Source organism: Pan paniscus, chromosome 9 (assembly GCF_029289425.2).
Source record: "Pan paniscus chromosome 9, NHGRI_mPanPan1-v2.0_pri, whole genome shotgun sequence".
NCBI classification, from domain to species: domain Eukaryota; kingdom Metazoa; phylum Chordata; class Mammalia; order Primates; family Hominidae; genus Pan; species Pan paniscus.
This window is the reverse complement of record NC_073258.2, coordinates 51,172,926-51,185,659: the sequence shown is the minus strand read 5'-3', so window position 1 is coordinate 51,185,659 and position 12,734 is coordinate 51,172,926. Positions and strand designations below refer to the sequence as shown.

Below are 12,734 nucleotides of genomic sequence, written 5' to 3'. Positions count from 1 at the left end.
CATTACATAATGGTAATGGGATCAATTCAACAAGAGGAGCTAACTATCTTAAATATATATGCACCCAATACAGGAGCACCCAGATTCATAAAGCAAGTCCTGAGAGACCTACAAAGAGACTTAGACTCCCACACAATAATAATGGGAGACTTTAACACCCCACTGTTAACATTAGACTGATCAATGAGACAGAAAATTAACAAGGATATCCAGGAATTGAACTCAGCTCTGCACCAAGCAGACCTAATAGACATCTACAGAACTCTCCACCCCAAATCAACAGAATATACATTCTTCTCAGCACCACATTGCACTTATTCCAAAATTGATCACATAGTTGGAAGTAAAGCACTCCTCAGCAAATTTAAAAGAACAGAAATTATAATAAACTGTCTCTCAGACCACAGTGCAATCAAACTAGAACTCAGGATTAAGAAACTCACTCAAAACCACTCAAATACATGGAAACTGAACAACCTGCTCCTGAATGACTACTGGGTACATAACGAAATGAAGGCAGAAATAAAGATGTTCTTTGAAACCAATGAAAACAAAGACACAACATACTGGAATCTCTGGGACATATTAAAAGCAGTGTGTAGAGGGAAATTTATAGCACTAAATGCCCACAAGAGAAAGCAGGAAAGATCTAAAATTGACACCCTAACATCACAATTAAAAGAACTAGAGAAGCAAGAGCAAACACATTCAAAAGCTAGCAGAAGGCAAGAAATAACTACGATCAGAGCAGAACTGAAGGAGACAGAGACACAATGAAACCTTCAAGAAATCAGTGAATCCAGGAGCTGTTTTTTTGAAAAGATCAACAAAATTGATAGACTGCTAGCAAGACTAATAAAGAAGAAAAGAGAGAAGAATCAAATAGACGCAATAAAAAATGATAAAGGGGATATCACCACCCATCCCACAGAAATACAAACTACCATCAGTGAATACTATAAACACCTCACGCAAATAAACTAGAAAATCTAGAAGAAATGGATAAATTCCTGGACACATACACTCTCCCAAGACTAAACCAGGAAGAAGGTAAATCCCTGAATAGACCAATAACAGGCTCTGAAATTAAGGCAATAATTATGAGCCTACAAACCAAATAAAGTCCAGGTCCAGATGGATTCACAGCCGACTTCTACTAGAGGTACAAGGAGGAGCTGATACCATTCCTTCTGAAACTATTCCAATCAATAGAAAAAGAGGGAATCCTCCCTAACTCATTTTATGAGGCCAGCATCATCCAGATACCAAAGCCTGGCAGAGACACAACAAAAAAAGAGAATTTTAGACCAATATCCCTGATGAACATCGATGCAAAAATTCTCAATAAAATACTGACAAACAGAATCCAGCAGCACATCAAAAAGCTTATCCGCCAAGAGCAAGTGGGCTTCATCCCTGGGATCCAAGGCTGGTTCAACATATGCAAATCAATAAATGTAATCCAGCATATAAACAGAACCAAAGACAAAAACCACATGATTATCTCAATAGATGCAGAAAAGGCCTTTGACAAAATTCAACAGCCCTTCATGCTAAAAACTCTCAATAAATTAAGTATTGATGGGACATATCTCAAAATAATAAGAGCTATTTATGACAAACCCACAGCCAATATCATACTGAGTGGGCAAAAACTGGAAGCATGCCCTTAGAAAACTGGCACAAGACAGGGATGCCCTTTCTCACCGCTCCTATCCAACACAGTATTGGAAGTTCTGGCCAGGGCAATGAGGCAAGAGAAAGAAATAAAGGGTATTCGATTAGGAAAAGAGGAAGTCAAATTGTCCCTGTTTGCAGATGACACGATTGTATGTTTAGAAAACCCCATCATCTCAGCCCAAAATCTCCTTAAGCTGATAAGCAACTTCAGCAAAGTCACAGGGTACAAAATCAATGTGCAAAAATCACAAGCATTCTTACACACCAGTAACAGAGAAACAGAGAGCCAAATCATGAGTGAACTTCCATTCACAATTGCTTCAAAGAGAATAAAATACCTAGGAATCCAACTTAAAGAGATGTGAAGGACCTCTTCAAGGAGAACTGCAAACCACTGCTCAATGAAATAAAAGAGGATACAAACAAATGGAAGAACATACCATGCTCAGGGATAGGAAGAATCAATATCATGAAAATGGCTATACTGCCCAAGGTAATTTATAGATTCAATGCCATCCCCATCAAACTACAAATGACTTTCTTCACAGAACTGGAAAAAACTACTTTAAGATTCATATGGAACCAAAAAAGAGCCCTCACGGCCAAGTCAATCCTAAGCCAAAAGAACAAAGCTGGAGGCATCACACTACCTGACTTCAAACTATACTACAAGGCTACAGTAACCAAAACAGCATCGGACTGGTACTGAAACAGAGACATAGACCAATGGAATAGAACAGAGGCCTCAGAAATAATGCCACCTATCTACAACCATCTGATCTTTGACAAATCTGACAAAAACGAGAAATGGGGAAAGGATTCCCTATTTAATAAATGGTGCTGGGAAAACTGGCTCGCCATATGTAGAAAGCTGAAACTGGATCCCTTCCTTACACCTTATACAAAAATTAATTCAAGATGGATCAAAGACTTAAATGTTTGACCTAAAACCATAAAAACCCTAGAATTAAACCTAGGCAATACCATTGAGGACATAGGCATGGACAAGAACTTCATGTCTAAAACACCAAAAGCAATGGCAATAAAGACCAAAATTGACCAATGGGATCTAATTAAACTAAAGAGCTCCTGCACAGCAAAAGAAACCATCATCAGAGTGAACAGGCAACCTACAGAATGGGAGAAAATTTTTGCAACCTACTCATCTGACAAAGGGCTAATATCTAGAATCTACAAAGAACTCAAACAAATTTACAAGAAAAAACAAACAACCCCATCAAAAAGTGGGCGAAGGAGATGAACAGACACTTCTCAAAAGAAGACATTTATGCAGCCAACAGACACATGAAAAAATGTTCTTCATCACTGGCTATCAGAGAAATGCAAATCAAAACCACAATGAGATACCATCTCACACCAGTTAGATTGGCGATCATTAAAAAGTCAGGAAACAACAGGTGCTGGAGAGGATGTGGAGAAGCAGGAACACTTTTACACTGTTGGCGGGACTGTAAACTAGTTCAACCATTGTGGAAGACAGTGTGGTGATTCCTCAGGGATCTAGAACTAGAAATACCATTTGACCCAGCTATCCCATTACTGGGTATATACCCAAAGGATTATGAATCATGCTGCTATATATAAAAACACATGCACACATATGTTTATTGTGGCACTATTCACAATAGCAAAGACTTGGAACCAACCGAAATGTCCAAAAATAAGAGCCTGGATTAAGAAAATGTGGCACATATACAACATGGAATACTATGCAGCTATAAAAAAGGATGAGTTCGTGTCCTTTGTAGGGACATGGATGAAGCTGGAAACCATCATTCTCAGCAAACTATCACAGGGACAAAAAAACAAACAGTGCATGTTCTCACTCATAGGTGGGAATTGAACAATGAGATCACTTGGACACAGGAAGGGGAACATCACACATAGGGGCCTGTTATGGGGTGGGGGGAGGGGGAGGGATAGCATTAGGAGATATACCTAATGTAAATGAGGAGTTAATGGGTGCAGCACACCAACATGGCACATGTATACATATGTAACAAACCTGCACGTTGTGCGCATGTACCCTAGAACTTAAAGTATAATAAAAAAAATCAAACTTTCCAGAGAAGACATCTCCAGAGAAGACACACTGAATATGCAACTGCTAGGCTTCAGGCACCCAATAATTACTGCTTACCTAGATATCCACAAATCTTCTAGACATGAGACTATTCATAGCAGATTCTGGTGTGTATCACATTTGTAATGAAGCACTTCATCCTCACTTACTCTAATAAAAATACTTTAAACTTACTTCCCAAGGCACTTTTGTCTAGTCTAAGCAAACATGTAGCTATCCCAGCTTTCTCAGTTATTTTAAATAAATCAATATTTAAAATACCTATAATTAGCGTATTTATAATATATTGGTTTGTGTTATATCAAGTAATTATAGTTTGTTTTATTATGAGACAGACTGTCATTCTGTCACAGGCTGGACTGCAGGGCACCACCATGGCTCACTGCAGCCTGGATCTTCTGGGCACGAGCCATCCTGCTGCATCAGCCTCCTGAGTAGCTGGGACTATAGCATGTGCCATCATGCCAGGCTGATTTCTAAAGGAATGTTTAGTAGACATGAGGTCTCACTATGTTGCCTCCCCTGGTCTGGAACTCCTGGCCACAAGCCATTCTCACACCTTGGTCTCCCCAAGTGCTGGGATTGGAGGTGTGTGACACCATGCCTGGGCTCCTTTTTTATTCTACTACGTTATGCATTATTTGACATTTTGGGTCTTAAAAGTTATAATTCCACAGCGTTCATGTAATTATGGAACCCATAAAGAGCTTACAATTACCAACATATTATATACATGGAAAAGTCTTTTCTTAACTTCAATTTTATCGTTTAAATTGGCATATGTTTATTAACTTGTTTCTGAGATTCATCAGCTTTGTTGCATTCAGTGAGTTATTTATTGTTTTATAGGATTATTTTGCATAAATACACCAAATTTATTTAGCTATTCTACAGTTGAAGAATATTTTGGGTCTAATTTAGAGCTACTATACAAATTGATGCAGTGAACAATATTGTGTATGTTGAAGTATATGTAGGCAATCAGTTGACTATATTTTAGAATTAGAATATCTAGCCCATAGGAAATGCTAATAGTCAGTTTCCCAAAAGGGATATCCATTTACATCTCTCCAGCCATGAATAAATTTCATTTATTCTGTATCTTTGGCAACACACAATATTGTGTGTCTTTAAATTCTGGTATTTTTTATGGGGGCCTGTGGCACAACTGGTGGATTAATTCTTACTTTTTTAAGACTAATGAAAGTGAGCACTTTTTTATATTTGGCTAGTTATTTATGTATCCAATTCTGTAAAGTGTCTGTTCAGATATTTTAGCCAATCTTCTATTGAGTTCACTGTCTTTTATTTATTACAATTTAAGTATTCATCATATACATGTATTATATTTTACTTTATGTATGTTGGGGTGAATATCTTTCTCCACTACTAGTTTGCATAATGTTTTTTGAAACACAGAAGTCATCATTATCAATATAAATGAACTAATTGTTTTAATTATTAGTTTGTGCCCTGGTTAAGAAATCCTTATGAGAATATTGTATCAGGTTCCCCTTCCTTTCAGGACTTCAAACTATCTGGAAATGACTGTGTATGGTTTGAGGTAGGAGTCAATATTTAGTTACTTTAAAAAAAATTCAATTAATCCAGCATTGGTCTGATCACATTGTGTATTTCAATGTAGACAAGCACACTACTAATGAAGGATTATTCATATCTTTGGTGAGAATTGCAAAATAAAGCCCAGCATAGAAGGTCAAATAATATTACCTCAAAGGATAGATTAATACAATGAAACCTGATGGATAAGTGTAATATAGTTAGATAAAGAGGAAGAAAAACATTTCCCAGTTATCACTGAGGCTTCACTCCAAGTTTTTTGCATGAAGCAAAAGATCCTGACTGTCTTCCATTGATTTTTACTTCATTCAGACATGTCTGCCATCTATTATTTCACTCAGTGACAGTCAGAAATAAAGAAAAAAAGAGAATATACTGTATGCCATGATCATGAATAATGATTTTTCAAAAATTATTTAATAAAGAACCAATACATATACTTTTAGTGTTTTCAGCATATTTAATAGTAACACAATAAATGAGTTTTGATAACATTAGAAGGCAATTCAAGATATAAAATAGAGCCTATTTGTCCTGTATGTTAAGGCACAAGGAAGAGGACTTCCTGGGATAAAGGGGTTCCCACAGCATGTGAACACATTTCTGATTTGTCTCTGGTCAGAAGTGAATACAGCAAAAGATAGGCCTGAGAGGAGGTGAGAAAGAGCAATTAGGGATGGTGTATATTAGGGAGCTTTGATTAACATCAACAAAGCTCACAGTCTTAGCCTCACAATCCAGGAATAATCCTACTCGGCTGGTAGGTCTTGGGATATATTGCAGCATAAGTGGGGAGGTGGTAAAGAGACTGCGTTGAATGTCATTCTTAACACACCCAAGAAGAAAGAGTCCCTCCTCTCCATCTATCTTCTCATTCTGATTCTTCTCTTTCCAATACATATTACAGACACCAAAAGCCCAATTCCAGGAGTCCCCTACATGGACCTCCCAGTAATATTTGCCCGAGGTGAAAGTCTGAGCACCCCACGCAAGAAAACTTCCAGGTGTTGCAGTGAAATAGGGTACATCTTGATGGTCACATCCAATACACATGCTTTTCAAAATTTCATATAGAAAGATATCACTGTTGGCTTCTTCATGATACAGAGTAATATGCACTGCAAAAAAAAAGAGAAAACATGCATAGACGTGTAAATAAGAAAAAAATAATTGTTCTATCAAGAAGTTACTTTACCAGCAAATGTAAAGTCATAAAAAGTTTTGCTTGTAACTTCTAGTATAGAGATGGTTAATATTATATACACAATATTATATACAAGACAAACAAAACCCTAACCACAGATATTATGTTTTTTTGAAAACTTACATATTGAGAGCCAAATGTGAGACCAACTTCTTTCAATCCAATTTTCAAAGTAAAATTTATACATTGTATGCCCTAAATGTAATGCTGTTATCAAGATCATTATTTAGAAATGTTTCTTATTCTTAAAAACTAGTGCTATCATTTTGGAAAGAATGTGAAAGTGAAGATTTTCACTTACTCTAGAACTGCTCTAGGTATCTGGATAAAAGTCCGTATTTACATGTTATAAGTGATAATTTAAAGCAGATCTCTGCAAAATCTTTGACCAGTCTCTCTGCTGTCCTCCATGCTAGCTCTGGGCTGAAGCTGGATTTTAGACTTAACATGTAGCTCTTCATATTGCAATTAAACTGAACTTATTTTCATTTGTAATTTTACTTATATTCACAAAATGATTTCTTCCTTTTAGCTTTACCTATTAATTCAAATGTTTGCAATATATGAATAATATATACACATTAAAAAAATACAAAACCCCCAAGAATCTCCAGAAAACTATATTCCCCCAAAGAACAGTTCTTAGCAGTTCAAATGAATACACTAAAGAAATGTACAATTTTGTATTTAACATTAAATAATTCACCATTCTGAGCATTATTTCATTTGCTCCTTTTTTAAATTTTCTACACTACTCCTTTTTCCCGTTATATAACTCAGTACATATTATGCCAGAAAGTATTTCTTTTTCACTATCTTTCAAACTTAATGCTATAAATCTGACTGTAAATACAGACACGGATACCAAAGGGCTGCATGGTTATATTGTTCACTTATGTCTTAAAAGAAGTAAAATATTTGATAAAATATGAAATATTACCTATGTGATCCTAACAATAATAATATTTAGATACTGGGAGTGCTGCCTGTGGGTGGAGACTTACCTCGGAATTGGTTGAGCCTGTCCCTCAGTCCAGTGATGGGCCCTGCACTGAGCTCTGGATTCAGAGGCTGGGGCATGTGCAGCAGCACGGACTCACTCCTGCAAGGAAAAACCTGCAGTTACAACATCTACAGCCATAAAATAAATAAAAATCACTATTTGTATGTAAAAGACATTTCATGAGAATCCTTTGAATCTACACATTTGATAATTCAAAAATTATTCCTTCCTTTTGCAAATTAATTCTTTACAGTTTCTAAATTTTAAAGCATGATGGAAGAATCTAAGCCAGAATTCAATCTGATCCTTCTCTTTTTTTTTGCCCCAAATGTGTAAGGTTCCTTAGCTTTATGGCCTTGAGAATATTTAGAAACGAAATTCTGAGTTCCACTTCTTGGCAGACTCCCCTGACACCTTTGTCTGAAATAGCGGGGTTCTGGGGAGACTGATGCATCCACTGCTTCCTTCTCAAGATAAAGAATGGAAACTTGTTCTCTCCCCTTTTAGCAAAGAACTTCCCTAGAGACTTATACAGTTCTAACACTCCACAGTTTTTTTCAATCTATTTTTCAGAACTGTTAACTGATATGTATATATGTATAAAAAACAAAACATCAACACTTTTTCACTGCTAAAATACTTCCTCCTCTTCTCTCCTGCTTCCTCTGGTGACTTTCTCACCATCCACAAAACAAAACTCTTATCTTTCTCCTGTGCAGGCTTTCAAGCAATAAAACAAAATCAGGGGCCGGGCGCGGTGGTTCACGCCTGTAATCCCAACACTTTGGGAGGCCGAGGCGGGCGGATCACGGGGTCAGGAGATAGAGACCATCCTGGCTAACATGGTGAAACCCCGTCTCTACTAAAAATACAAAAAATTAGCCGGTTGTGGTGGCAGGCGCCTGTAGTCCCCGGTACTCGGGAGGCTGAGGCAGGGGAATGGTGTGAACCCGGGAGGCGGAGCTTGCAGTGAGCCGAGATCGCGCCATTGCACTCCAGCCTGGGCTACGGAGCCAGACACCGTCTCAAAAAAAAAAAAAAAAATCAGGAATCAAATTGTTTGTTTTAGTTCACTCTTCTTTTATTCATTTATTTACTTCGTGGCCTTGTCTTTTAAGGTGTGGGAACGAAAGTAGATGCAAAAAAAAAAGTGGTATCAATATCTTAATTATTTATGCCATGACTTTAATAAAGCCTGCTTTGATAGTCGTGGAATCTTAAAGAACATATGCTAAAATCTAGGTACACACTCACCTGTGTAATATGTCTCCAAAAGCCTGAAAAAAAAAAAAAGAAGAGAGATTTAGTGCATTTCACAAGATGCATCTTTCACTAAGTTCAGTGTGAGATTTGTACTCAGTTTCTGAAGATATTATTCCCCTACCATCTTCTCTTCTGGAAAGTATTTTCTATTTCTTCTGTAATGAAAAACCCAGTCAGTTATATTGTTATTAATTAACGTCCTGGGAAAGTCTGAGTCTTGAAGACATTCTCTAAACAAGTGAAGGGAGAAGAGGCCCAGAAGGTCTATGCTCTGTGGTAACCATGAAAAACCTACTCAGTCATCTTTAACTGAACCTGTTACCCAAATGAGTGGACCCCAAAATAATGTTAATGCAAACCTAGATTCCCAAAACTTCTGATCTTGCCATGTTTACAAATTAACCTAAATGTAAATGAATCACTCACTATTCTATACATGTTTAACAACCCAAAGTATATTATTGAATTAGATGGGGAATATTTCTTGGGGCTGTTACCTTGACCATTCCACAAAGTTTTGTGGCTGGTGGATAAAGTAGGAGGGACCTTTGGCCTGGTAGAATCCCTTAGTGGGGCTATACTCTCCCAACAAAGTAGCATTAGTTATGTGAATGTGTTTTTGAAAACACATCATGGAAATAAAATTAGGGAGATGGATTTCAGCCATGAGGAAAATACTTATACATGTGAATATTCAAAAACCTGAAACCACATGGCGAGTTTGTACCTGAAGTAGCTCCACATCTGGTTTATGGCACATTTCGTTCAGCTCCTCATACATTCCTCTTAAAATCTCCATCCTATGAGCCATTTTGGCTTTACTTAGATGAAGTCGATGAAAAATATCTTTCCCCTTCTTTTTCAGCATCTCCAAATTATGTTTTTCTTCTTCATGGTGAAATGCAGGCATCTTCTGATACTCAGCTCTAATTGCTTCTAGCCTTAAATTCACATAATCCTGCAGTGATAATGGGTTAGTCAAAAGAGAAATGTATATATCCATCTCCTATTAAATCTCACTGATTCCTTTTGTCTCTCGAACGTCCAATAGTTCAAACCTCTGTCTTGCCAGTTCTTAGAATCTACAAATTTTGTTCCTTTCCTTTCTTCTGTGTAAAGATCAACATAGCTGTATCTGACCAATTACATTAAATTTATTCAAGATAATGTGTTTTCTAAGATAGTTGAAAATAAAAAAACACAATTTGAATTTCGCTATTCCAACCCATATTTATGGAAAAGTAAGAAGAGTTCATGCTTAAGAGTTGGAGTATAGGGCTATAGTTACTAGAATGGAAACAATTATTTCTATTTCTGAGATATGCAACAAGTTGCTTAAACTCATTATATGTAAAATGACCTTAGACTAGCATGTCCAGCTAAGTGCATTTCACCCAGCAAAACCTATCCTAATAAGGCTGCATTTATGATTTGGCCATCTTTGTCTCCCTGAATTCATTTCCTTCTATTCTTTTTCTAAGTCATCCCAATCTGAAACATAGACTTCTTTGTGGTTCCTCTGGCCTCCAAATATACACAAACTCAAAATTACTGCATATGCTATTCTCTCCAACTAGAATTACACACACACATACATACATACATATATATATACACACAACCACACACACATACATACATATACACACTCATGGTCCACATATATATCCACACACACATTTGTGTTCCCCCTCCTCTTCAAAACTTTGTTTCAATTTGAATTTTTCAGTGAGTCTTTTTTCTGACCACCCTATTTAAAACTCAAACACTAATCTCCAGTTTCTGGCCTCTATTGTCCTTTTCTACTTCCCTGCTTGATTATTCTCCAACAAAAAACCTACCACACTCAAATACATCATGTATTACATATAATTGTGTATTGACCATTTGACTCTCTTATTTGGATTGTATGATTTGTGAGGACAAAGGTGCTTCCTTTCTTCTTTACTAGTATATTTTCTAATTTAATATTCAACATAGACTAGGTTCTCATGAAATACTTTTCAACAAACTAATATTAGCTATCATTCCCTCAAAATATACATCCACAAAGAGAAAATTATTTTTAATGTTTTTCTGAAGTCCTCAGAGTTCTCCTTATATTTAGATACTAGTTCCCATATTTCTGGCATGTTTACATGTCTCCCTCAAGACACAAATCCGTATTTCTCACCACTTTTCTCATCGTATGTTATGTATTTTTCAATATTAATTAGTTGAGATTCTTAATTTCATGGTTTCCCTAGATTTGCCCTGTCACTTTTTCTGCCTCAAATTTTCCATACAATTCCAAATACTACTTGCACACTAGCATTCAGATTAATGCTGACCGACACAGAAGTTTCAGTTGAGCATTCCATGACTGCCAAATAACCCTTTTGCCTAGCATTTATCCATCCAGCAAATATAGAATGCTGTGAGATGGCCCAGTTTCTTGGATCTGTTGGTGTATAACTATAGGTTTGTATGAAACAAACCAGCATGCTTTGGGTGACATCAGTAGTTTTCTTAGAAATCCTACCTAACAGGCATACTATTCTATATAAAAATGAGGCCACTTTTTCTCAATGTTTTCTCTCGCTTTTTTTTTCTTTTTTTTTACTGAATCCCAGAAACATTACAGTTTGATATCAAGTTCCTATTTTAAGAGTCACCCATTTGCCCACCATAAGTTCCTGGAGAAGGTAGAGTAGTACAGGACTAACCTTCCAGCATCTGGTTCTGGTGGTTTCCACATTCAGGTTTCTGTGATTTTCACAAGCTTTTTCCCACAAAGACTGCATTTTCTGTAAAAGCTTCTCCTGCAAAAGAGCCATAAATTGAAGCACCAGTGCAGACCATGACATAGGGAGGGGCCCCAGAATGAGAGACAAATAAACCCCTAGTAAATGGCATTTCCTTTGTTTCCCTTCATGTTTGTCAAAGCCCAGAGGTTGGAAGCTAAGAAAGCCCAAACAAAGCTGCTTAAAGGGACTCAGAGTTTGTTTTATCCAGTCTCCAAGAAAATAGACCCACAGGAATTTTATGCATCCTTTACAGAAATCGATCTTCAGAGCCATCACTTACCCGGTGTTCCTCAGCAGCCGACTCAATGGGACAGTGTCTGTGATCCCGGTGCTCCTGAGAGCTGGAGCACAGCAAACAGAGCAGGCTCCTGTCCACTTCACAGAACATCTTCTTTGTCTCCCTGTGAGTGCCACACATTTGCTCCTCAGAGCTCAGGAATAGCCAGAGACTGACTTTTCTAGCAAGAGAAGCCATCTTCTTGAAATGAATGTTGGTTTTGAGGTTTATCTGCCCTGTTGACTTTGTGCATTCAGAGCACTGGACAAGAAATGGGCTGTCTTTCCAGTTGAGGTAGAAACAAGGCCTGCAAAAGCTGTGCCCACAGTCTACGGTGACCGGGTCTATGAAGGAGTTCATGCAGATGGGGCAGATGAGTTCCCTCTGAAAGATCTGTAAGATTCCAGAATTCATGTTTCTGAGGAACAAAGAGAAACATGTCATTTTGGGGCCTGGGTTGATGAAAAGCTTCTAAACATGTGGAGATATGTGATAGTTATATTTTCTTCTCTTGACAGTGTTCATTAAAGTACAACAAACTATTTCTTCTGTTACAAACTTAAAAATTTACACATAGAGGGAGTCTCCTGGCTTTATAACAGATATTACTAACTAGAGCACTCACAGTCCCTTCTACTCCTAGTTCCTGTCTGTAGCATAATACGAACCTATTCAACTACCCATTTTCTGAACGTAGATCTGGAAATTGGGTTTTGATTCTAAGTGGTCAGAATAAATCATAGTTGTCCCTATTCTTCTTTCAATAACTGATGAATGACTATGAAAGAGTGGGAAAAAACTACCTGGGCCAAAGAAATATGAGAAGATGGCCAAAG

At 37.2% G+C, this 12,734-nt stretch overlaps 1 protein-coding gene across 2 annotated transcripts; it reads right to left on the bottom strand.

The window, feature by feature from the left end:
• Positions 1-5,854: 5,854 nt before the first annotated feature.
• LOC117974915 (putative tripartite motif-containing protein 49B) lies at positions 5,855-12,316 on the bottom strand. Of its 2 annotated transcripts, XM_034932628.3 has the most exons (6): positions 11,902-12,312; positions 11,541-11,636; positions 9,563-9,793; positions 8,827-8,849; positions 7,574-7,671; positions 5,855-6,483 (listed from the first exon to the last, which is right to left on the bottom strand). In XM_034932628.3, the coding sequence occupies exons 1-6, from the start codon at positions 12,310-12,312 to the stop codon at positions 5,984-5,986; spliced, it is 1,359 nt and encodes a 452-aa protein (XP_034788519.3). In that variant the 3' UTR covers positions 5,855-5,983. The 2 variants fall into 2 exon arrangements, with proteins under 2 accessions (XP_034788519.3, XP_034788520.3); XM_034932629.3 differs by lacking the exon at positions 9,563-9,793 and having other exon boundaries at positions 11,902-12,316.
• Positions 12,317-12,734: the final 418 nt, after the last annotated feature.

What these genes read in the sequence shown, in the direction of transcription:
- LOC117974915 (XM_034932628.3), bottom strand. Translation starts at nt 12,312, where the DNA reads ATGAATTCTGGAATCTTACAGATCTTTCAGAGGGAACTCATCTGCCCC. An exon ending in CGGCTGCTGAGGAACACCGG is followed by an intron (nt 11,637 to 11,901) that starts GTAAGTGATGGC and finishes GCTCTTTTGCAG; the next exon opens with GAGAAGCTTTTACAGAAAAT. An exon ending in CAGGCTCAACCAATTCCGAG is followed by an intron (nt 6,484 to 7,573) that starts GTAAGTCTCCAC and finishes TTTTTTTTGCAG; the next exon opens with TGCATATTACTCTGTATCAT.